Source organism: Ursus maritimus, unplaced genomic scaffold, assembly GCF_017311325.1.
Source record: "Ursus maritimus isolate PB19 unplaced genomic scaffold, ASM1731132v1 scaffold_6, whole genome shotgun sequence".
In the NCBI taxonomy this organism is placed as follows: domain Eukaryota; kingdom Metazoa; phylum Chordata; class Mammalia; order Carnivora; family Ursidae; genus Ursus; species Ursus maritimus.
The window spans coordinates 30917022-30943598 of NW_024426774.1; the positions used below are offsets into that span (position 1 = coordinate 30917022).

The 26577-nt window shown below is 37.9% G+C and overlaps 1 protein-coding gene across 3 annotated transcripts in view; it reads right to left on the reverse strand.

The window, feature by feature from the left end:
• Nucleotides 1–26577, reverse strand: part of MAP4K3 (mitogen-activated protein kinase kinase kinase kinase 3) — a 181544-nt gene that overhangs the window by 103806 nt on the left and 51161 nt on the right. For all 3 annotated transcript variants that reach the window (XR_005832815.1, XM_040623136.1, XM_040623137.1), the window contains exon 2: nt 18210–18267. Coding sequence is in view for 2 of the 3 variants with exons in the window: in XM_040623136.1 (XP_040479070.1) it covers nt 18210–18267 (58 nt within the window). In the remaining variant the exon portion in view is untranslated. The remainder of the gene's footprint in view (nt 1–18209; nt 18268–26577) is intronic.

Sequence of the window (26577 nt, forward strand, 5' to 3'; positions counted from 1 at the left end):
AGGAGGGATCCCCTTTCTCCACATCCTCTCCAACAATTGTTCCTTGCCTTGTCAATTTTTGCCATTCTAACTGGCGTAAGGTGGTATCTCAGTGTGGTTTTGATTTGAATTTCCCTGATGGCTAATGATTTTGAACATTTTTTCATGTGTCTGTTAGCCATTTGTATGTCTTCATTGGAAAAGTGTCTATTCATATCTTCTGCCCATTTTATGATTTATTTGTTTCTTGTGTATTGAGTTTGATAAGTTCTTTGTAGATCTTGGATACCACTCTTTTATCTGTAGTGTCATTTGCAAATATCTTCTCCCATTCCGTGGGCTGCCTCTTAGTTTTTCTGACTGTTTCCTTGGTTGTGCAGAAGCCTTTTATCTTGATGAAGTCCCACAAGTTCATTTTATCTGTTGTTTCTCTTGCCTTTGGAGACGTGTCATGAAAAAGGTTGCTGTGGCCGATGTCGTAGAGGTTGCTGCCTATGCTCTCCTCTAGGATTTTGATGGATTACTGTCTCACATTGAGGTCTTTCACCAATTTGGAGTTTATCTTCGTGTATGGTGTGAGAGAGTGGTCAAGTTTCATTCTTTTGCATGTAGCTGTCCAATTTTCCCAGCACCATTTATGGAAGAGACTGTCTTTTTTCCACTGGATGTTTTTTCCTGCTTTATCAAAGATTAGTTGCCCAAAGAGCCGAGGGTCCATTTCTGGGTTCTCTATTTTGTTCCATTGGTCTATGTGTCCGTTTTTGTGCCAGTACCATGCTGTCTTTGTGATCACAGCTTTGTAATACAGCTTGAAATCTGGCATTGTGATGCCCCCAGCTTTGTTTTTCCTTTTCAACAGTTCCTTGGTGATTCGGGCCTTTTCTGGTTCCATAAATTTGAGACTATTTTTGTTCCAGTTCTTTGAAAAATGTCATCGGTTTTTGATTGGGATACGCATTGAAAGTGTAAATGCTCAGGGTAGCATGGGACAGCTTAATATGTAATTCTTCCGATCCATGAGCATGGAATATTTTTCCCTCTCTTTGTGTCTTCTTCAATGTCTTTCAAAGAGTGATTTATAGTTTCTAGAATATGGGTCCTTTGTCTCTGGTTAAAGTTAATTCAAGTGTAACTATGGTTTTGGTGCTATTGTAAATGGGGCCGGATTCTAATTTCTCTTTCTTCAGTCATTATTCTGTATAGAATATCAACTGATTTCTGAGCAGTTGATTTTGTATCCGCCGCATTACTGATGTATCTATAACTTCCTAACTCTATTTGGGGGTGGATTCTTTTGGGTTTTCCATATAGAGTATACATCATCTGTGAAGAGACATTTTGACTTCTTCTTTTGTTTGGATGACCTTTTCTATCCCTTTTGTTGTCTGACTGCTGTTGCAAGGACTTCTATACTATGTTGAATAATAATGACGAGTGGGCATCCCTTGTCGTGTTCCTGATCTTAAAAGGGGAAAGAGCTTCCAGCTTTTCCCCGTTGAAGATGATACTTGCTGTTAGGCTTTCCATAGATGGTTTTTATGGTGGTGAAGAATGTACCCTCTATCCCTATACTCTGAAGGGTTTTAATCAGGAAGGATACTGTATTTTGTCAAATGTCCTTTTCTGATCTATTGAGAGGATCATATGATTTTTGGCTTTTCTTGTTGATATAATCTATCACACTGATAGAATGCAAATGTTGAACCCTTGCATCCCAGGGGATGAATCCCACTTGGTCATGATGGATAATCCTTTTAATGTACTGTTGGATCCTATTAGCTAGGATCTTGTTGAGATGCTTACAGCGTCCAAATTCATCAGGGAAAATCGGTCTGTAATTCTTCTTTTTGATGGGGCCCTTTGCCTGGTTTGGGGATCAGGTATAATTGGCCTCATAGAATGAGTTACGGTAACTTTCCTTCCCTTTCTATTTTTTTGAAATAGCTTTAGGAGAATATGTATTATTTCTTCTTTTGTGAATGTCTGGTAGAATTCCCCGGGGAATCCAACAGGCCCTGGAGTTTTGGTTTTGGAAGGTTTTAAATCACTGTTTCCAATCTCTTATAATTAACTGGTCTGTTTAAAAAAATCGAAGATTTCTTCCTGTTTCAGTCTTGGTAGTTTATAGGTTTCAGGAAGGCCTCATCTCTCCCACAGTTGCTTAATTTATTGGCATAAAGCTGTTGATAAAAGTTTCTAATAATCCTTCCTATTTCATTGGTGTTGGTTGTGACCTCTCCCTTTTCATTCATAATTTTATTAATTTGGGTCCTTTCTCTATATTCTTTTGGATAAGTCTTGCCAGTGGCTTGTCTATTTTATTCTTTCTAAGAACCAGCTTCTAGTTCTGTTGATCTGCTCTACTGTGCTCCTGGTTTCTAATTCATTGATCTCTGCTCTAATCTTGATCAACTGCTTTCTCGTGCTTGGATTAGAGGCCTGTTCTTCTGTTGCTGTTGCAGCTTCTTGAGGTGAGAATATAAAAACTGCATTTTAGATTTTTCTATTCTTTTGAGTGAGGCTTGGATGGCTATGTATTTTCCCCTTAGGATTGCCTTTGCAGTGTCCCATAGGTTTTGGACCGTTGTGTTTTCATTCTCGTTGGTCTCCACAAATTGTTTAAATTGATTTTTAATTTCCTGCTTTATCCAATCATTCTTGAGCAGGATGGTTCTTAGTTTCCAAGGGTTTGAGTTTCTTCCAAATTTTTCCTTGTGATTGAGTTCCAATTTCAAAGCATTGTGGTCTGAGAATATGCAGGGAATAATTTCGGTCTTTTGGTATCAGTTGAGAACTGTTTTGTGACCCAGTATATGGTCTATTCTGGAGAACGTTCCATGTGCATTTGAAAAGAATGAGTATTCTGTTGTTTTGGGGTGTAGTGTTCTATACATATATCCATGAGGTCCATCTGGTCTAGTATATCATTCAAAGCTCTTGTTTCTTTGTCGATTTTCTGCATGGGTTCTCTATTGCTGATAGTGGAGTGTTGAGGTCCCCTACTATTAACGTATTTTTATCTATATGTCTCTTTATTCTGGTTAAGAGTTGGCTTGTGTATCTTGCTGCTCCCCTGTTGGGGGCATATATATTTATAATTGTCATATCCACTTGCTGGATACATCCTTTAAGAATAATATAGTGCCCTTCTGTATCTCTAACTATAGTCATTAGTTTAAAATCCAATCTGTCTGATATGAGAATTGCTACCCCAGCTTTCTTTTGAGGTCCATTGGCGTGAAAGATGGTATTCCATCCCTCTACTTTCAGTCTGGATGTATCCTTAGGTTCAAAATAAGTCTCCTGTAGACAGCAAATGGATGGGTCATGTCTTTTTATCCAATCTGCAACCCTGTGGCGTTTTATGGGAGCATTTAGGCCATTTACATTGAGAGTGATTACTGAGAGATATGATTTTAATGATGTCATGCTGCCTGTAAAGTCTTTGTTTCTATAGATTGTGACTTTCTGTTTTGTATCACTCTTGGGGCCTTTTTACTTTTATAGAACCCCCCTTAATATTTCCTGTAGGGCTAGTTTCGTGGTTACAAAATTGGCCAGTGACTGGTGTTTCTAGAAGGTCTTTAACTCTCCATCAATTCTGAATAACAGCCTTGCTGGATAAAGGATCCTTGGCTGCATGTTTTTCTCTGAAAGAGCTTTAAAAATGCCTCCCCGACCCTTTCTCTCATTCCAGGTCTGTGTAGACAGGTCTGACGTAATTCTGATACCTTTGCCTTGGTACATGAGAAATTTCTTTGCCCTGGCCGCTTTCAATACTGTATCCTTGGATCTAATATTTGCAAATTGCACTATGACGTGACGTGGCATAGGTTTGTCGTGGTTGAGCTTGGGAGGGGTCCTCTCTGTCTCTTGGATCGAATGCTTGTTTCCTTTGCTAGATTAGGGAAGTTTTCAGCTACAATTTGTTCAAATATCTCTTCTAGAACTCTGTTTTTCTCCACCCCCTCGGGGATGCCGATGATTCTGACATTGGAGCGTTTCATTGAGCCAGTAATCTCCCGTAACCTACATTCTTGAGATTGGATTTTTTTGAGCCAAGTTTCTGTTTTAGCTTTCTCTTCTACTAACCCATCCTCCAATCTGCCAATTCATTCTTCTGCCTCATTTACCCTGGCCGTCAGAGCATCTAGTTTTGACTGCATTTGATTCATAGTATTTTTAATTTCTGCCAGATTTGCTCTCATTTCTGATTTTCAGATGTTAAACCAGTTTCGCATTCCTGGGATAAATCCCACTTGGTCATGGTGTACAATCTTTTTTATACATTGCTAGATGTGGTTTGCTATGATTTTGTTGAGGTCTATAGTTTTCTTGTTAAGTCTTTGTTTGGTTTGATATCAGGGCAATACTAACCTCATAGAATGAGTAAGGAAGTGTTCCTTCCCTTTTTTTGGGGTGCAAGGGAGTTGTGAAGGGCTGATATTCTTATTTAAACATTTGGTAGAATTCACCAGTGAAGCCATCTATTCCTGGGTTTTTCTCCGTGAAAAGTTTTCTGATTACTAATTTAATTTCAATTTGTTACAGGTCTATTCAAATTTTCTACTTCTTCTTGAATCAGTTTTGATGAGATGTATTTTTAGGAATTTGTCCATTTCACCTATGCATCTAACTTGTTGGCATTCAGGTATTCATAGTAGTTTCATAATCCTTTTTATTTCTATAAGATCAGCAGCAATGTCCCCTCTTTCATTCCTGATTTTAGTAATTTTAGTCTTCTCTCTTTTCTTCTTGGTTGGCCTAACTAAACAGTTGTCAATTTTGTTGGTCTTTCCAAAGAACCAATTTTCAGTTACACTGATTTTCTCTATTGTTCTACATTTTATTTATCTCCAATCTAATCTTTATCATTTCTTTCCTTATGTTTGCCTTTGGTTTAATTTGGTATTTTTTAATTTCTTTCTTTTTTTGGTTTACATTTCTTAAGGTGGAAATAGCTTATTAATTTGAAACTTTCTTTTTTAATATAGGCACTGACAGCTATAAATTCCCCTCTAAGCACTGCTTTGGCTACATGCTGTAAGTTTTTATATATTGTATTTTCATTTTTATTCCTCTTGAAGTACTTTCTAATTTCCCTTGTGATTTCTTCTGAGTCATTAGTTAACTAAGAGAGTGCTGTTTAGTTACCACATATTCGTGAATTTCCCAAATTTCCTTGTGTCACTAATATCTGACCTTATTACTAATCTTGAAGAATGTACTTTGTATGATTTTAATTCTTTTAAATTTACTGAGACATGTTTTATGACCTAGCATATGGTTTATTCTGGAGAATATATATGCTTGAGAAGAATATGTGTTCTGTACTATTGGGTGGAGTGTTCTATAGATGTCTATCAGGTCTAATTGCTTTATAATATTTCTATTTCCTTGTGGAACTTCTGCCTAATTATACTATTAATTACTAAAAGTGGGGTATTGATGAAGTTTCCAATTTTTATTGTTTCATTGTCTATTTCTCCCTCTAATTGTTAGTTTTGTTTCATATATTCTGGGGCTTTGTTGTTAAGTGTAAGTATTGTTTTCTACTGTTTTTCATAACCATATATAGAACTTACATTGTGAGCTAATTTTGTTTCCTTTTTATTATATGCTTTTATCAACCTCTCCCTATTTCCCCACCCTCTATCCCCAGGCAACCACTCTTCTACTCTGTGTTTCTCTGAGTTTGGTCTTTTTTTATTTTTGTTTTTTAAGATTCCACATGTAAGTGATACCATGCAGTCTTTGTGTGTTTCTAACTTATTTCACTTAATATAATGCCATCAAGGTCCATCCATGTTGCTGCATATGGCAGCATTTCCTTCTTTCTGGTAGCAGAATAACATTCCATTGTGTATGTACAGACTACATCTTCTTTGTCCATTCATCATCAACAGACATGTAGTTGTTTCCAAATCTTGGGTATGGTAAATTAATGCTACAGTAAACATGAGACTGCAGGTATCTCTTCAATATCCTGTTTCATATCCTTAGGATATATATGCAGAAGCTGGACTATTCTTTTTTTTTTTTTTATATTTTATTTATTTATTTGACAGAGATAGAGACAGCCAGCGAGAGAGGGAACACAAGCAGGGGGAGTGGGAGAGGAAGAGCAGGCTCCCAGCAGAGGAGCCTGATGTGGGGCTCGATCTCACAACGCTGGTATCACGCCCTGAGCCGAAGTCAGGTGCTTAACCGCTGTGCCACCCAGGCGCCCCAGAAGCTGGACTATTCTTAATTTCTTGAGAACCTCTAAACTGTTTTCCATTTAGCTGCACCAATTTATATTCCCACCAACAGTGCACAAGGGTACCCTTTTCTCCACATCCTCACCAACATTTATCTCTTGTCTTTTTTACGATAAAAAACTAAAAAGCTCCTGCACAACAAAGGAAACAATCAACAAAAAGGCAATCTATGGAATGGGAAAAAATATCTGCAAATCATATACCCAATAAGGAGTTAATATCAAAAAATATATAAAAACTCACAGAAGTGAACAGAAAAAAAAAGTCTGAAAAAAATGAGCAGAAAAACGGAATAGACATTTTTTCTAAAGAAGACCTAGAAGTAGCCAACAGGTACCTAAAAAAGGCATTCAATATCATTAATCATCAGGGAAATGCAAATCAAAAGCACAAGATATCATCTCATACCTGTTAGAATGGCCACCATCAAAAAGACAAGAGATAACAAGTATGGGCCAATATTTTATTGTGAGGAGCTCTAGGACTACAATTTCCATTTATCACACATCAAGGAAATGTATGCTTTGTTAGAAGTAATAGTCTTAAAAGGAAACTGGACTTTCTTCTATACTGGTATTACATGAAGGCGCAATAAATATTAAAATTTTGTTTGCGGCATTTCATGTTAAATATCAGGAGTCACTGACACATTTGGAATCAAGAAGACTTTATGCAAAAGGATGAGATAACGGAGTGACAAATTATGGAGTGACATTTCTCTTTTCTACTAAAAGTACTTCTACCTCTCATTAAACATTTATCTTGGTATTACTGGGGGTTTTTTAACCCACTTTATGAGTAAGGCTGAAGATAAATTATGAATAGATGCTTGTTATCCTCTGAGACTTTGGAGAACAGGTAGCATGGATGCATAATTAACATGATAGGGACAGGAATTTCACTAATGAGCAGTTTTTAACAGAGATGAGTTTCCCTACCTGGGAGTAGTACCTTGTCTACTTCCATTAACACTAATTTTCCCTTAACTCTAATTTCTATAGAAGAGAGAAACTTTTAATAACTGAAAATTGATGACATAATGTTTTTAGGTAATGTTCTAATGATAGTTCTTGAATAGTAACATATCTATGTTAATGGAAACAATAAAAAAATGGTTTATTTCTAACTTCAGTTAGGCATGTAACACTGTACCAACAGCCCCATCACTGGTAACTGGTCAGTTTCTTCTTCCGTTTCCTATAGTGGATCCTAAAACAACAATAAAAAGTCACTTCTATTATCCTTCAGATATCCTACCTACCTGCCTCTACTTTGCTCTCAGCTAAGGACCAAGCTTCCTCCGAGAAAATGGAGGCCCCATTGCAGAGATCTTTTACTACCTTTTTAAAGCTAACTTGTATTTGTGCCCACTCCTGGCCCTTTACAAAGATGTGAGCCCAAAAGAGGTACTCTCTTCCTTTGCAAAAGAGGTACCTCCTGATCCTATCTCTTCCAGGTCTTCTCAGAACCTTGCTTCATTATTTATATTCTCTTTGATGCCTTTATCTCTACTACCACTCCTTTTCTTTCAGCCTACACACATGCTCAAACTTACTTCAATGTAAAAACTTTGCCTCAACCTTCTCCCCTGTTAAACCTGTCTCCCTACTGCTTTTCACAGCCAAAGTTCTTCAAAGAGTAGTCTCAGCTTGGCTTCCTTTTCATGACTTCCATCCGCTCCTCAAACCACTACAATCTATTTTTCACCCCAGGACTCTGCTGAAATTACTCTTGTAAAGGTCCATGTCATTCTTAGGTCTGAATCCAAGGCCTCTTATCAGTTCTGAAGCAGCATTTAATACTAGTGGCCCCTCCTTTCTTTTTGAAAACTCTTCAACTACAACTATTACCTGAACAATGATTTTCAAACCCATGCCTTCAGCCCAGTCTTGGAGCCAGGTCAGCTCTCTCCTGAGCTCTAGACCTCTAGATCAAATTGACAACTGTATGTATCTACACAATCTCTGAACACCTCATAATCAACATGTCTCAAATGAATAGAAACATATTCTCTCTTTTCATCCTACCTCCTAAATATCTCTCAACTCCCGCCCCACTATAACTACCATGGTGCAAATCCTCATAATAACACTCAGATTGCCTCTTGGGACAGACTGCTATTTTTGCCTCCAAGAGCCATTCCTTCCTTCTTAGACATATAGCTGCCAGGCTAGAGACTACATGTCCCATCCTCTCATGAATTTATGTGACCATGTAAGCAAGTTCCGGAAATGGAAAATGAGCAGAACTGGTGGGTGACTTCCAACTCCACTTGTTAAAAGAAAAGTTGCTTGCCTTAAAATAACTCTGTCTCTCTTCCTACCAGCTAAAGATGGACACACCAGTGATCTAGCTTTACAACAGCAAATGAATGTGTGCACTACCAGCTGATGGCATAACATGGAAGGAACACACATCTCTGAATGAGCTCATGGAACAGCACTGAAGTACCAACCTGGGCTCACCTCACAACTGTTACATGAGAGAGAAATAAATGTCTATCTTACTTAGGTCACTTTATTTAGGAGTTTCTTTGTAGAGCAGTTAACCTGAACCCTAACATCCCTCTCTATATAACTCTTAACTGGTCTCCCTATTTCCAGTATTAACTTACATTTCAGTACATTTGCCGTATTATTGACAGTTATCTTTAAAACATAGAATAAATATTAGTCTTCTCCCTAATAACCTTCTAGGACTCACAGCTCCAGATGTTTTGGCATAGCACAGAAGGGTCGTGGTATACAATCTGGTCTTAATATCTTTCTAGCTTCCACCTTTTATGACCCACTCCCACCCCACACAGATACTTTAAGCTCCAGCATCATCAGACTTCAACTTTCTCCAATGTTAGAGAAAAACAAAACATAACCCAAAAGCTCTGCAGAATGAGAGAAGAGGTAAAGAAAATTACTTTAAAGTTTGATGAAGCAACCAAAAAAATGTGTGAGTAGACAAAGTATACTTCACACATTGTCATTAAAATGATAAACCTTAGGTTTTCTTCTTTGTGGGAAGCATTTGAAGATGCACTGCCCATTCCATGGGCTAAAATGGTGAAGCACCAACATCCATGAGAAAAATAAAATAAATGGCTATTTTAATTATATGGATAATGCAGATTTTTGAGATGAAATCCATATAACAAAGTGTACAACTCAGTGGCATTTAGTACATTCATGATGCTGTGCCCCCATCACCTCTAATTCTAGAACATTTTTATCAGCCCCAAAGAAAACCCTATACCCATAAGCAGTCACTTCCTATTCCCTCCCTCCTCCCCAGCAACCACAAATCTGCTTTCTGTCTCTATGGTTTTACTTAGTCTGTATATTTCATATAAATGAAATCATACAACATGAGACCTATTATGTCCAGCTTTTCTCATTTTAACATGTTTCTGAGGTGCCTCCTTGTAGCATTTATCAATATGGAGGACATAAATTTTACAAGCAACATACTGGAACCAACCTAATTGCTCACACATAGGATGGTGGCTGAATTAACTATGGTACATATATATGATGGAGTACTATGCAGAATGAGAAAGATCTCTAGCAACTAGTGTGGAGTCATTTCCCAGACATGCTGTTTAGCGAATAGAACAAAATTCAAAGAGGTATCTATAGTATGCAACCTTTTGTGAAAGAAAATAAGAAAATATTCATGTATCTCATTTGGGTAAAAAACAACAACAACAATAACAACAAAACAGCACAAGAAAACATGGAAAGGGAAACCTGAGACCAAAGACAGTGGTCAGATAGGGTAAAAAGCATAGAAGAATAATACTTCCCTAAATATGCCTTTCTACATAGTTCTGCCTTTTAGAGTCATGTCAAAGTTTCATATACTTTAAAAACACTCTCAAAGAAAATAAATAAAATCAAAGATGAGGGAGACATCCCCAAAATGAATACAAACAGAAACAAATGAACTGGCCATATGTCATGGGTTGAACTGTGTCAACCAAAAAGATACAATGAAGTCTTAACCTCCAGTACTTGTGAATGTCAGTGACCCTACTTGGAAATAGGGTCTTTGTGGTAATCAAGCCAAGATGAGGTGTTTAGGGTGATCTCTATGACTGGTGTCCTTATATAAGGGGGAAATTTGGACACAGAAAGCATGCTGTGTGATGATGAAGGCAGAGACTGGAGCCTTCTACAAGCCAAGGAATGCCAAGGACTGCAGGCCATCACCAGAAGCTGGAGAAGCATGGAGCATATTCTCCCTCAAGCTCTCAGAAAGAACCAACTCTACTGACACCTTGATTTCCAACTTCCAGCCTCCCAGAACTGTGAATTTCTATTTCTACTGCTTTAAGCCACCTAGTTTGTGGTATTCTGTTATGGTTGCCCTAGGAAACTAATATACCATAGAGATAACAAATGAATAACATGAACACTTTTGAAAAGGTAAGGGAGGTGGGGAACCAGACATTAGAACAGTGTAGGTTCTAGAGATAAACAGAACTCTAAACAATGATCTCTAGTTAGTAGCTGATTTCTCACAGAGGCATGGATTAACAATTCTGAAATTACTTTTGTGTTCAAGGATAAAGCAAAGAAGAGTAACAAATATGAAAAGCAGAGAATGTACACTGTGGTGTTAGACTAGTATTGGTTTTAGATAGTCCGGATGGGTAGAGGGGCAGGGGAGGTATGGGTAAATGTGTATTTATGTGTGCATATACTCAGGATGTCTTTCCCTTAAGGCAGCCTAGTAACAAGGACGCTTCAGCAGCTATAACGACGCCTAGAATCCAAAACAAAGGCTCAAGAACTCTTTCAGATTAAAGGAAACTAAAGAGACCTGGCAACTGAGTGGAACACATGATCTTGGATTTTCTTTTGCCTTTAAAGGATATTATTGGGGCAACTGACAAAATCTGACTAAGGTCTGTGGGCATCGTATCAGCATTAATTTCCTGACTTTGATCATTGTACTATTATGTAAGACAATGACATTTCATTGTTAAAGGAAATACACACTAAAAGTACTCAGCGGAAGATAGTATCTTTTAGTGTAGGAAAGAATAAAGTAAAAATAATAAATCGAGTACTGAAAGATCTGGGTGAAATACTGCAATTCTTTGTACCATTCTTTTAACTTTTCTCTAAAGTCTACAATTACCTTTAAAAACTTAAAATTTAATTAAAAATTGAATATAAAAAGTTAAATATAATAACAAATAAAAATTATATATTATATAAATATATAATTTTATATGTATATTATACATATTACATAAATATATACATATTTTTATATATTATATAAATAATATACTAAATAAATAAAATTAAAAATAAATGAACATGGGTTCTATAGTAGAGAGGCAAACTTTCAAAGAGCATTGCTGGAAAACCAGGAATTATTCTAAACATTCCATGAAGCATCTGTAAGGCAATACACATAATAGCATAGGCTCTAGAAAAAATATAATCCTGGATTTGAATTTGCTCCACTGCTACACAGCCCTAAGGCAAATTATTGAATCCTTCTTTGCCTCTATTCTACATCTGTGAGATGGGGATGACATACCTACTGCAAGATGTTAATATGAGGGTTGAGACGATGCATATGAAGAATATGGAGTTTGACATGCAGCCCTAAGCAAATGTTCAAAAAGTGGCTTCTGTGACTTTTATCACCATTATTGTTATTGTTATGTAGATATGTGAATTTCAGGGAAAAAAGTCCATCATCTGAAAAAACACTAATAGGAAAGTGAATCCTGTTAAACCAAGTTCTGCACATCATTTCCTAGATTTCTGGCCCCACTTGAATTATGCTGCCAAATTCTCCCCTGTATCTCCTCTGACACAGAAAACAGAAAACGAACCCAACAGGATAATTGTATTCTCCCTGCCAGCATTTCAGAGCCTATCAATACTACTGAGATGATACAGACTTAATTCTAAGACTATGTACATACTGAAGATCTAGATCAAATATATAAGATCGATTTGAAACAATCAAAGAAAAAAAGCGACAAACCAAAAAACAGACTCTTACCTATAGAAAACAAACTGATGGCTACAAGTGGAGGTGGCTGGGGGATAAGTGAAACAGGTTAAGGGGATTAAGAGAAGAGAACACTTCTCATGATGACCACAGGGTGACGTATAGAATTGTTGAATCACTATACTATAAACCTGAAATTAATATAACACTGTAAGTTATAATATAATGAAATTAAAAATTTAAAGAAAGGACTGATTGGTTTATCATGAGATTCTTGATTTTATCTTAAAATAATAAAGGCTCTTCTCCATTTTCTCCAGAGACTAGGATGATGGATAGCCTACAAAGGGCTAGAAAGTTACCCTGTTCCACGAAGTATAAGAATTCTAGCAACTGAACTCATAAGTGTTTTTCTTTTACATAAAAACCAGGCTTTGTGGCTGACAAATTACTCACTGCACTGACCACCAGTCTGGACCACCTCTGTGAGGAACCCGGGACACCCTGGGGAGTGGTGCCCACTCACATGCATCCTTATTTATTCTCTGCAATGCCTGTTCCCTGGTTCAGTGGTAGGCAAGCAAATTAAGCTCTCAGTAGTATATCCTTGCCAATCTCTGGACTCCAACCAGCCCTTTGAGGTCCACATAATTGTGTGTGTCCTCATTTATATACGTATGCATGTCTGTATATAAACAAAAGAAAATCTGGAGAAAATCACCAAAAGTTGACAGCGTTCATACAGCTGGTAGAATGATGTTTAGCCTCCTCTTTTTGTTTAATCGTATTTTTCTTACTTTTACTATAATGATCAAATATAATCTTTGCAATTTAAGTTTAAAAATGTTATAAACTAATATCACACTGTATGTTAACTAACTGGAATTCAAATAAAAACTTTAAAAAGTTGTAGTCTGTTGGTTAATCAAACGATGACTGAGAAAAGCAAACATAAATTAAAGCCACATGGGGGTGCCTGGCTGGCTTAGTCAGTGGAGCATGCAAGTCTCGATCTCGGGGCCATGAGTGTGAACCCCACATTGGGTACAGAGATTACTTAAAATAAAATCTTTTTTTTTTAAATAATAAAATGAAGCCACATGAGTAAGACTGGAAGTCCCAGTGACATATGTAGACTAAATTGACATTTAAACAAACAATTTTGTCCACGTGTTTGAATAAGTTTTCATTTAGCTTCAGGTTCAAATTAGATATCTGTTGTAAAAAAAAAAAAAAAAGGGAACAAAATAACAAACTTTGGATGCAGATTCTTCATTACATTACACCTAAGTATTTCAGATTTCGTTTTTGTTTTTCAAAAAGTTGTAGACAGGCCATCGGAATTCTAATTTAGAAAAATGTGAACATACCATCATGAAGCTGTCTGCCTGCACCACATTCCAATCAAATCTGAATCTTACCAATCCTCTGAGGCTAACAACCAATTCACAGAAGAACATATTAAATAACACCACAGGAAGGCAATTAGCAAAATCCAAACCGAGGGAATAATTCTACACTCAAATAATTAAGTTTCTTCAACAAAAAACTTCAAGGAAAAAGAAGAGATTAAAAAAAAAAGAAGAGATAAGGAACCTACAAATACAGAAGAAATCTGAGACCCGCGGACTAAGCGCATTATGTGGAACTTATTTGTTGTTAGGAAGCTACTGTTGAGAGACAGCAACGGCACGTGGTTATATACTTTCATCACTTTGTTACGGCAGATTCTAAAATCATGTAATTCATCCAGATCGTGTGTACAATTCGACAGGTTTTTTAAGTAATTTACCATGTTGTGCAACCACCACCGTAACCCAGTTGTAGAATATTCCCTCAATCAGATCCCTCATGTCCATTAATTATTAATCACCACGCACCCCCGCTAGTTAGTCCACTAATCCACTTTCTGATTCTACAGATGCGCCCCTGCTGAACATTCCGCATAAAGAGAATCGTACAATGTGCCGTCCCTTGGGTCTGGCTCCTTTCACACGGCATGTTTTTAGGTTCATTTATTACACTGCATCCATCAGCAGTTTGTTTCTTCTCATTGCCGAATAATGTTGCATTGTATGAACATATTTTGTCTTTTCATTTACAGTTGATGGCAGTTGTTTCCAGCTTCAGACTATGGTGAACAAAGCTACTGCGAAGCTGTGTGTGAACGCTGTGTATGCAGGTGCACAGGAGCGGAACTGCTGGGTCATTACGGCAAACTAATGTTTAACTTTTTAAGACAACGCCAAACTGTTTTTCCAAAGTAGATGTACCATTCTATGTCCCTGTAAGAGTTCCTGTTTGTGGTAATACTTTGAGTTCTGACCCTTTAGCCGTACACACTGGAAGATTAAAGCCTGACATTATACGGTATTTGGAATCTGATGCAAAATTACAAGCAGGGGAAGGAGAGGGTAGTGGGTATAGACCAAACAAAGTTGGTCATGTTTCTTTTTAAGATTTTATTTATTTATTTGACAAAGAGAGAGACAGAGAGAGATAGAGACAGCCAGTGAGAGAGGGAACACAAGCAGGGGGAGTGGGAGATGAAGAAGCAGGCTTCCAGCGGAGGAGCCCGATGTGGGGCTCGATCCCAGGACTCCAGGATCACGCCCTGAGCTGAAGGCAGACGCTTAACAACTGAGCCACCCAGGGGCCCTGGTTGGTCATATTTTGAAAACTGTAATACTGTTAGCAGTAATAACAGCTACTTACCACAGTAGGTACTACAGTACTTTGTTCCAGGCACTATTTTAAGTGCTTTAGATACATCGGCTCATTTAATCCCTACAACAACCTTTAGAGGAAGCTACTATTATTACTTCCATTCTAGAGATCAGAAAACAGAGAACCAGAAATCTTAAGCAATGTGGTCAAGCCAGGACTACAATCAAAGTAGCAGAGCTTTAGATCTTTACCACCAGGCCATATACTTCAGGCTTACCAACAAGTGACATGTGACATTAAAGCAAAGAAATTAAATGCTAAAATTCAGGTGGCTTCGATGAAGATTTAAGCAGGGAATCCAATGTTAATTTAAGGATATATCTAATAGCATATATATGATAATAACCCTTGTTATCTCTGGATGATAGAATATGATTTTTCTTCTTTTTATTTAATTGTATTTTCTACTTTTAAAACAATAATCAATACAGGCATGGCAGTGTTCGAGATTAACATCATAAAAACACAAACGCTGCATTAATCAGAAAACAAGTGACTTGATGAATAAGATTTTTCAAGTTCCTAATTTTTTAAAGGAAATATTAAGAGGTACTGAACGAGTACTATGCACCAAACACAAAGGTCAGTGCTATGGACACAAACTTGATGAAAGCCTAGAAACAAAGAAAGGCAATTCTAGAATGACAATACAGCTGTGGTAAGTGCTATAAGGGAGCTATTCCTGCAGAGGAGTCCTCTTAATCAGACCAGGGGCAAGGAAGACCCGAAGGAGAAGGCACTAAAATGACTTGAAGGAATGATCTATGTATAAACTACTTCTAATCAGAGATAATTTCATCAAATAACATAGCCACTTCAAGATTACAAATGAAGGCCCTACTTCAAATGCCAAATCTTCCATTTTTCTTTTACCTCAGATTTCACCAACTTCACATACAAATAGCCAACAAACACATGAAAAAATGCTCAATGTCACTCAGCATCAGGGAAATACAAATCAGAACCAGGATGAAATACTGCCTCACACCAGTCAGAATGGCTAAAATTAACAAGTCAGGAAACTACGGAGGTTGGCGAGGATGCGGAGAAAGGGGAACCTTCTTTTTTTTTTTTTTTTTTTAAGGCTTATTTATTTATTTATTTGACAGAGACAGAGACAGACAGCGAGAGAGGGAACACAAGCAGGGGGAGTGGGAGAGGAAGAAGCAGGCTCATAGCTGAAGAGCCTGATGTGGGGCTCGATCCCATAATGCCAGGATCACGCCCTGAGACGAAGGCAGGCGCTTAACCGCTGTGCCACCCAGGCGCCCCGAAAGGGGAACCTTCTTACACTGTTGGTGGGAAGGCAAACTGATACAACCACTCTGGAAAACAGCATGGAGGTTCCTCAAAAAGCTGAAAATAGAGCTACCCTATGACCCAGCGATTGCACTTTTAGGGATTTACACCCTAAAGATACAACTGTGATCTGAAGGGGCACCTGCACCCCAATGTTTATAGCAGCAATGTCCACAACTGCCAAACTATGGAAAGAGTCCAGATGTCCATCAACATATGAATGGATAAAGAAGATGTGGTATACACATACACACACACACACACACACACACACACACACAATGGAATACTACTCAGCCATCAAAAAATGAAACCTTGCCATTTGCAATGACGTGGATGGAACTAGATAGACGGTATTATGCTAAGCAAAATAAGTCAATCGGAGAAAGACAATTATATGATCTCACTCATGGAATTTCAGAAACAAAACAGGAACATAGGGGAAAAGAGGAAAAAATAAAGCAAGACGAAATCAGAGAAGGAGACAAACCATAAGAGACTCTTTATCATAAGGAACAAACTGAGGGTTGCTGGAGGGGAGGGGGGAGGAGGGAAAGGGTGCCTGGGCGATGGGCATTAAGGAGGGCATGTGATGTAATGAGCACTGGGTATTATATAAGACTGATGAGTCACTGACTTCTACCTCTGAAACTAATAATACATTATATGTTAATTAACTGAATTTAAATGAAAAAAGCAAATCTTCCTTTTTTACTTTCCCCTCAGAATTTACCAATTTCAAAAATCCCCTAAAACATAGGAGATTCAAAGAAAAGCCTGTCTTATATGTTAAAGTGTTAATTAGACTATACAAGATCTGTAAATATATATAACTGAGAAAGTATTTTTTTATTCATTATATTTAAGTGTGATTTGATCACAGTCTATCAACACATCCTTAAATTTCATCTTAATGCCACTCTAGAAAGTCTACTGATGATCTAAATCAGGGGCGGGCAAACTACAGCTGTAGGTGGCCTGGTTTGCTAAGAATGGTTGTTCAGCTAAGAATGGTTTTTTTTCATTTTAGAGGGAGAAAGGAGAGAGAGAGGGAGGAAAGAAGGAAAACTGTATGCAGAGACCACATGTGGTCCACAAAGCCCAAAATATTTTATTGTCTGGACTTTTCAGAAAAAACTGCCCACCTTTAAAAACAAAAACAAAAACTAGGGAATGGGTTTCTGCTCACACCAAGGATAAAACCTGTTTTACCAAATTCGTGTATCCTCAGTTTGGAGTGGCGGAAGCCATTAGAAAGGCACTACCATCACTGTGGAACTCAGTCTAGACACTAGCACAATTGCTTGCTTGTGGCAGAAAAGAGAAAAAGAGAGAAGGACTTCTAAGAGAGAATAAACAAGACTACGGTAGTTACTCAGAAAGACATGGGTTTTGAAAGGCATGGGGGATTTCAGAGAGAAAATATAGGTGAAGCAGGAAAAAAATACAGAGTCATCCTTCGGGCTCTACAATAAGCTGCTCAAGTTGGAAGGTGACTATTATTACAGCTTAATGAGCATAAAATGTAAGGGCTAGGTCTACTGAGAAAACTGAGGCTCAGAAAATTACGTGCCCAAGTTCACACAGCAAGAGTGTGGGACACAAAGAACTGGGCTTCAAGCACCCCAATCTCAGTTCAGCGCTTTCCCCTGCATCACACTGCCCTCTCACCACAGGACAGGGTTAACCTGGAAAAACACCACTAGCAACTGGTGACAAGTTAGCTCAACTGAGTTCAGAAGGAACAAAGCCTCTTCACAAGTCGCCTCCCTCTCCCAATTACAAGTTATTTTTCAAGGAAGAACCGAGCCAGGTGTCTACAGGTCTTGAAGAGGAGGAGGAAAGAGTAGACCCCACTTCTGTTTTACAGAAGATGTTAGGAACAATCAGAGAATGCTGACCAAACATCATTAAAATTAGCCTTAAAGTAATCCAGTGGCTTACAGCAATAAGAAACATCAAATTTCAATTTACCTGGTTCCAATTTTATTACTTTAATTGCTGCCAATTCACCAGTGTTAACATTCCGTGCCTAAAAGAGAAGAAAAGATAAGTGTGAAAAAGAGCTTTCATAAAAAACTTTATGAAATATAATTTTAGTTTACTGTTTATTTTGTTATACAGAAATATTTTTTAAAGCAAGAATTGCAGGAGGGGTTTATATTTACAAAATAGCCAGTATATTCTTCACAATGAATGTCAACATTAATTCAACTGTAAATTTTTATTTTTAAGATTTTTATTTATTTATGTGACAGAGAGACAGCCAGCCAGATAGGGAACACAAGCAGGGGGAGTGGGAGAGGAAGAAGCAGGCTTCCAGAGGAGGAGCCTGATGTGGGGCTCGATCCCAGAACGCTGGGATCACGCCCTGAGCCGAAGGCAGACGCTTAACGACTGTGCCACCCAGGCGCCCCTCAACCGTAAATTTAATAATGGTGATAAGAACTTAACTTACACAGAGACTTCTGTATGTGTGAGGCACTGTTCTAAGTGTTTTATAGTAATTCATTTCTCTCCACAACAATCTTATGAGGTAGGTACAACTATTATGTCCATGTTGCAGACAAGAAAACTGAAGCACAGAGAAGTTAAAAAACTTGCCAAGGCCAGATGCTAGTAAGCGAGAGCAGCAAGATTCCAATCCAAGAAGTCTGACTTCAGAGTCTGAGTTTGTTGTTGTTGTTGTTGTTGTTGTTAAGATTTTATTTATTTGAAAGAGAGAGAGAGAGCGGGAGGAAGAGCACAGAGGGAGCAGGAGAGGGAGAAGCAGACTCCCTGCTGAGCAGAGAGCCTAACGCAGAGCTAGATCCCAGGACCCTGAGATCATGACCTGAGCCAAAGGCAGACACTTAACTGACTGAGCCACCCAGGCGCCCGCAGAGTCTGAGCTTTTAAGCATTACATTCTACTGTCATTCATTCAAAGGTGAGTTAAAATTTTGATTTGATTAGCCTTAAATTTTTAAACTTAAAAATCTTAGAATACGGGGTGCCTGGGTGGCTTAGTCGGTTAAGCATCTGCCCTCAGCTCAGGTCATGATCCCAGGGTCCTGGGATCCAGCCCTGCATCAGGCTCCCTGCTCAGTGGGAAGTCCACCTCTCTCTTTCCCTCCCTCTGCCCCTACCCCCTCCTGTGCGCACTCTCTCAAATAAATACAATCTTCAAAAAAAAAAAAAAAATCAATCCATAATATTAGATTGCTGGTATTTACAACTGTAATTATGTATAAATAAGTAGAGGCTGTCTTTTCAATTTGTATGAAAATGGCAGTAATTGTCAACTTAAAATGCTTTACAATTGGATCAGAACTTTCAAAATACTTCAAACTGTTTTAACTGTTACATAATACTTAAACTGCTAACTGAAACTTGATTTTCATAACAAGCAATGAAAATCAATATATACAATTCCCTGATCACAGAAGGATACGTCCCTGTGGGCAGAATTACTCTTAGTTGCAACACTCTATTTTTTTAAAAATATTTTATTTTTAAGTAATGTCTACACCCAACATGGGGCTTGAACTCACAACCTCAAGATCAAGAATTGCACATTCCACTGATACTCTCTTATTAATGGATTGATGAAGATCAGTGAATCACCCACAAGGAATGCTAACAGCATTAACAGTGGAATCCTTCTAAGAACACTGGAGCATTAAAAATGTCAGATAAGAATCTAGGAAGGTAGATATGGGACACAGCCACTGCTGCAATATAAAATTTAACCTTCAACTCAAAGAAGAGCAAAGGTATTAAAAGTTCTCTACCACATCAAGGCGCCTGGCTGGCTCAGTCAGAAGGACATGTGACTCTTAAATCTTGGGGTCGTGAGTTCCTGCCCCACATTGCATGTAGAGATTACGTAAATAAATAAATATTTTTTTAAAAAGATCTCCCCATACAAATCAAGAAAAATCAATTTAAATTAAACTGGCAGGGAAAATTCATTCCTTCTGAAAAAATCTCCATAACCAATGAACGCTTATCATGGCCAACTTATTACTGGCAGTACAAAACAGATTTGAACAGTTATTTCAAACTAACTTTAATTTCCGTTAAATGAGATACACATTTCAAATATAGTGCCAGATAAGTGTTCATTCTGAGAAGAGACTCTGTGTGTGTGTGTGTGTGTGTGTGTGTGTGTGTGTGTGTGTGTGTGAAAGAGAAATAAAATCAGAACATCATTCTGGGAGCATTTTGTAAAAGGAGGGGGCAGAGTGTACCTGTAAAATATTCAGGTATATCACATAAACATGATTCATAAATCTCCTCAAACACTATCACAACTACTTGCCTCTCCTCACACTTCATGAACTTTCCCTGTTCTCCTCCTAGATATACTCTGTCCTCTAACTCCCATCTTTTTAAAGTAGTACTTCTCCAAATAAAATAAGACAAGACGCTACTCTCCCCAATTCTCAATTCTCCATTTAAAAATCTTGCCATGGTTTTGTTTCTGTTTATTGAAAAGAAATTCAGAGTATGGCTGATTCCGCTATAGAAGAGTAGAGACAGTATGAACTCCTAGAAAGCCAGGATGGTTTTTTTATAGCTGAAATGTGGTTCCTAAGTGACCACGAGAGGGCACCACCGACAATGCAAGTTATACAAAGTGTCCAAAATGGCTACTGTACACAATGTACTACTCTTCTAAAACCAGATTTACTAAAAGTTAACACCAGCACATATTTAACAGAAAAACTGTGACAGTAAGTGACTTATCAGTAGCACTTATCAGACAAAAGTCAACATTTACTATAGGCTTGACTTAAAATTTTTCAAAATTTAAATCAGTCCAGAATTTTCTTGAGGATAACAAGAGTTTTTAAACTTACGATTCTTTAGAATGAACAACAACAAAAACAGCCAAAATGATTACTGCTCTTTTTACCTACTGAAATATTTTCCAGTATGTAACTTATTTGACAGAATTAAGGCAATTCACAAAGGGGGAAGAAAAATAACAACAAAAAGCCCAAGTAAGTTGAATTTCTGAGCTTTTCTGCATCAAAATCCAGATGTTTGCTAATGAAAAATCTTACATGCTTTTTTTTTAAGATTTCACTTTTTATTTATTCAGAGAGAGAATTTCCACCAGGCTCCCTGCTGAGCTTGAGGCCTGACACAGGGCTCAATCTCATAACCCCAAGAGATCATGACCTGAGCCAAAATCAAGAGTTGGATGCTTAACTAACTGAGCCACTCAGGAGCCCCTAATGAAAAGTCTTTAAAGCATTATGATTCATCAAGAATCTTGGTATTCTGGCTAAATCATATTTTGCTGTCTCTAAATTTAAAATAGTCAAGAATACTCACTGCGATAAATATAAAAATTAATAGTATCTCCTATGTTCTGCAACTACTGTTCTTTTTTTTTTTAAGATTTTATTTATTTGACAGAGAAAGAGAGAGAAAGAAAAAGAGAGAGAGAGGTGAGGGACAGAGGGAGAAGTGGACTCCCCGCTCAGCAAGGAGCCGGATGCAGGACTCAAGCCCAGGACTCCAGGATCCTGACCAGAGCCGAAGGCAGATGCTTAACTAGTGACTGAGCCACCCAGGCGCCCCTGCAACTACTGTTCTTTCAGCAATCACCTAGAGCAATTTATTAGGAAGGAAATGAGACCAAGGTAAATAATGTAAAATAGCACCATGTATAAAGTTAAAAAAAATTAAGATTTATTTAGATTTATTTGAGAGAGAGAGCATGTGCACGTGCCGTGGAGAAGACACAGAGGGAGAGAAAGTCTTAAGCAGACTCCATGCTGGGCACATGGCCCAACACCGGGCTTGATCTCACAACCCTGAGATCATGACCTGAGCTGAAACCAAGACTCAGACACTTAACCGACTGCATCACCCAGGCGCCCCTAAAGTTAAAAATTTTTAATTCAGTGTCAATAACAGAATGCTCAGACTTGCTCAGGGCAGAAAACTAAGGATAAATATTCTAAGCACCTAGACCAAGGAGTCTTCTGCCACCTCATTGGTTTGACCACCATCTTCACTTGCTCTGAAAATGGTATTCAGATCATGTCATTATTAAGTTGAAAACTCTTGAGGAATACACATCATGGTTTAAAGACAAAATTCAAATTCCTTGTCAGAAAATTTAAAATTTTCACTAACTACAGCACTTCTCATAATAGCTTTTATTGACATATAATTCACATATCGTAAAATTCACCCTTTCAATGCATACAATTCAGTGGTTTTAGTAAATTCAGCTACGTAACCATCACTACTATCTAACTTCGGAACATTTCATCACCCCAATAAGAAACTCTAGACCACTCAGTTAGCAGTCACTCCCTATTCCTCCCCCTCCCAGTCCCTGAGAACTATTGGTCTACTTTCTACCTCTATGGATTTGACTATTCTAGATATTTCATATAAGTAAGATCATACAAAATGTGGTCCTTTGTTTTTTTTTTTTGTTTTTTTTTTTTAAAGATTTTATTTATTTATTTGACAGAGATAGAGACAGCCAGCGAGAGAGGGAACACAAGCAGGGGGAGTGGGAGAGGAAGAAGCAGGCTCATAGCAGAAGAGCCTGATGTGGGGCTCGATCCCAGATCGCCGGGATCACGCCCTGAGCCAAAGGCAGACGCTTAACCGCTGTGCTACCCAGGTGCCCCTAAAATGTGGTCCTTTGTGACTGGCTTCTTTCACCAGGCATAACATTTTTGGGTTCATCCACATTGTGGCATGTATCAGTAGTACTTGACTTCTTCCGTTATGGAATAATACTTGATTGTACAGAAACACCACATTTTGTTTACCCATTTATCAGCTGAAGGATATTTAGGTTGTTTCTACTTTTTAGCTATTATGAATAATGCTTCTATGAACATAAGTGTATACATTTTCTTTGAAGATTTTATTTGAAAGAGAAAGACCGCGCGCATGCGAGCACTAGCGGGTGAGGGGGGGAAGGGAGAGGGAGAAGCAGGCTCCTCGAGGAGCAAGGAGCCTGATGAGGGGCTCGATCCCCAGAACCCTGGGATCATGACCTGATCCAAAGGCAGGCCTTAATGTACGCGTTTTTGCTTTTAATTCTCTCGAGTACAGAGAGTACAGAGAACTGCCGAATCATACGGTAACTCTACGTTTGGCTTTTTGAAGAGCTGTCAAATTTTTCTCCAAAGTGGCTGCACCTGGATTTTATATTATCATCAGCAATACATGAGGGTTCCAATTTCTCTGCATCCTTGCTAATGTTTGTTGCTACGGTTTTTATTTTACCTGTCCTAGTGGGTGTGAAATGGTATCTCATTGTGGTCTGATCTGCACTTTACTAATGATGTTGAGCATCTTTCATATGCTTATTGGCCATCTGAGTATTTTCTTTGGAAAAATGTCATTTTCACGGCTTTGTCCATTTTTGTGCTGTCTTTTTATCGCTGACTTAGAAGAATTCTTTATAGACCCTGATAGGTCTCTTATCAGTTACATGATTTGCAAATATTTAATCCCATCCTATGGATTGTCTTCATTTTCTTGATGGTATTCTTTGAAACACAAAAGTTTTTAACTTTAGTCAAGTCCAATTTGTCTATTTTATGTTGCTTTGCTTTTGGTATTATAGCTAAGAAACCAATGCCTAACCCAAGGCCACAAAGATTTTTTTCCTATGTTTTCTCCTAAGTGTTCTATAATTTTAGCTCTTCCATTTCGGTCTACTATCCATTTTGAGTGAATTTTTATATGGTGTCCAGTAGGACTCCAATTTCATTCTTTTGCATGTGGGTATCTAGTTGAGAAATACAACATTGCAACAATAAAACTTTGCACTATCTTGCCCCAGTCTGTCTTTCCAGTCACTTCCTAATTTGCACTTTATGCTGCAGCCAAACTAAACAAATTGCCATTTCCCAAAGCTATCCGCACATTTGCTCTTTGGAACACACTGCCTAGACAAACGCTTGCCCCAACTCCTTCCTGGGCCTAACTCCCAGATAATCCTTTAAAGCACAGTTTAGGTTACTATCACTTCCCACAAGCCTTTTCCCTATTGCTACTCTGGATTAGGCATCCCACACTCCCATAGTTCCTGGGTAACCTTTCCCAAATGGGAGTGGGCCTGGTTAAGAAAGTCCTGCAGATCTAGAATTGGTCTCAGTTTAGAGGGGCTCTTGCAAAAACTATTATGATTCAAAGCTGTCCCAGAAGTCATTTGGGTCAGTCAGCCTTTTAGAAGTCATTCATATTAGAACTGATTTGGGAAAGAATTTTTCTGAGATGATTTCATGCTGACTACTGCATTATTGCCAACTATCAGAAAAGTATTCCTTGAGTGTGAGAGTAGGAGTAAACATCTTCAAGAAGCAATCATTAAGAGGCAAAAAGTATGCTACCATACAACATAAAGTGAGTCAGAGACAATCACTACCAATAAAATAATCTGACTACTGATTATGTACCAAACACGCCCACTCAAAGCTTACTCAACACCCAGTACTCAAAGCTTACTACTTAGAAGGGTCTGTCCAACATTAATATGAAGAAAAGCTCAGAAATGGGAGCGAAGATATACAAAGTTTAGCCCTGGCTCTGCCAGTAACTAGCAGTGGGATCTGAGCAAGTAATTTCCCTTCTGTCTTCTTCCCAACCCCTCCCCCCCAATTTAAAAACAAGAAAGTGAAAAAAGACTATTTCTAATGTTCCTTCTAATTCTAAAAGTCAGTGTTTACATCAAATAATGTTAAGTCTAAATTAACAGATTCCAAATACTAAACCAGCTGGCTAGTTATGTAAGAATATTAGGAGTTTAAAAACAAAACAGTAACCAAAAAAAAGGAAAAAGAAAACACCACCACCACTGATTTTCAATCAACAGATTTAAGACAGGAACCATGGATCTGTATCTAAAGCTACTGATGTGTTTCTGATGTTCAGCCAGGTTCGGGGACCTGGTGAAGGCACTGTACCATATGAGTTTTATATAATATAAATACCAACTTCTAAGTCTGAAAGGAGTGTTACAGGGATGGCTTTATGAAGGAGATTACCATTTAAGCAGATGTGTACAAGATGGGCTGGATTACAACAAACATAGAAGAGCAACGGTAAAGAGAGCATAGGGAGAAAAGCATGAGCAAAGGCACAGGGACAGAAAACACAGGCTATTTTGAGTGTATATGGTGAGCCAAGCCTCAGGATGCCTCCCATATAAATACTCCCTTTCAGAGGGAAATGGCTAACCCACAGCCCCGGCTGAAGGAATAGTTTTGACCGCTTTTCCACAGTTACTTGAACTGGGTGTGAGCCTACCACAAGGGCAACTAAATATACAGGAAGACTGATAGAGCGACCTCCGTCCCTGGTTTGCTTAGGACACTCCCAGTTTATGCCTACTGTCCTAGCGGAATTCTTAATAGTGCCCACTTTCATTCTCAAAATTAAATTTTTATTAAATTTGGATGATAGAGTATGAAGTCACTTTACCAGTAAACCCTGAGCTGCCATGAAAAAAAGACAGAGGCCAGATTCTCTAAAACAAGGGTCAGCAAACATGTCCATTTTTTTAATTCCAGTGTAGTTAACATACAGTGTTACATTAGTTTCAGGTGTACAATACAGTGATCAACAATTTCATACATCATTCAGTGTTCTTCCTAAGTATACTCTTAACTCCCTTCACCCATCCCTGCCCCACACCTCCCCTCTGGTAACCATCCCTTTGTTTTCTATAGTTAAGAGTCTGTTTTTTTATTTGAAATAGATCTGTTTTTATAAATAAAGTTTTACTGGAACACAGCCATGTTCGTTTGTTTAAGTACTGTCTGTGCTTTCACAATACAACAGTTGAGCAGTTGAGATGGAGACCATATGAAGTACCTGTAAGTGTTTATTTACTATTTGGCTCTTTAGAGGAAAGACTGGCTGACCCCCACTCTAAAACAGCATTGTCCAACAGAACTTTCTTCACTGATGGAAATGGTTTATATCTGTACTGTACAATGGAGTAGCTCCATGCCACATGTAGCTATCAATCAACTGACATATGGCTAGTACAACTGAGGAACTGAATTTTATTTGTATATGCAATAAAATACTTGAATTGGGGAGTTTTAATTTTTTTGAGATATAACTACATTTAAAATTTATTAGTTTTAAGTATACAACATAATTTGATATATGTATATATTGCAAAATGATTACCACAATAAGTTTAGTTAACATCTATGATGTTAACATGCTTAAAAATTCTTTTCATTATGATGAGAACTTTTAAGATCTATTCTCTCGGCATCCTTCAAATATACAATATAGTATTGTTATAATTGTAGTCACCATGCTGTATGTTACATCCCCAGGATTTATTTAGCCTATAA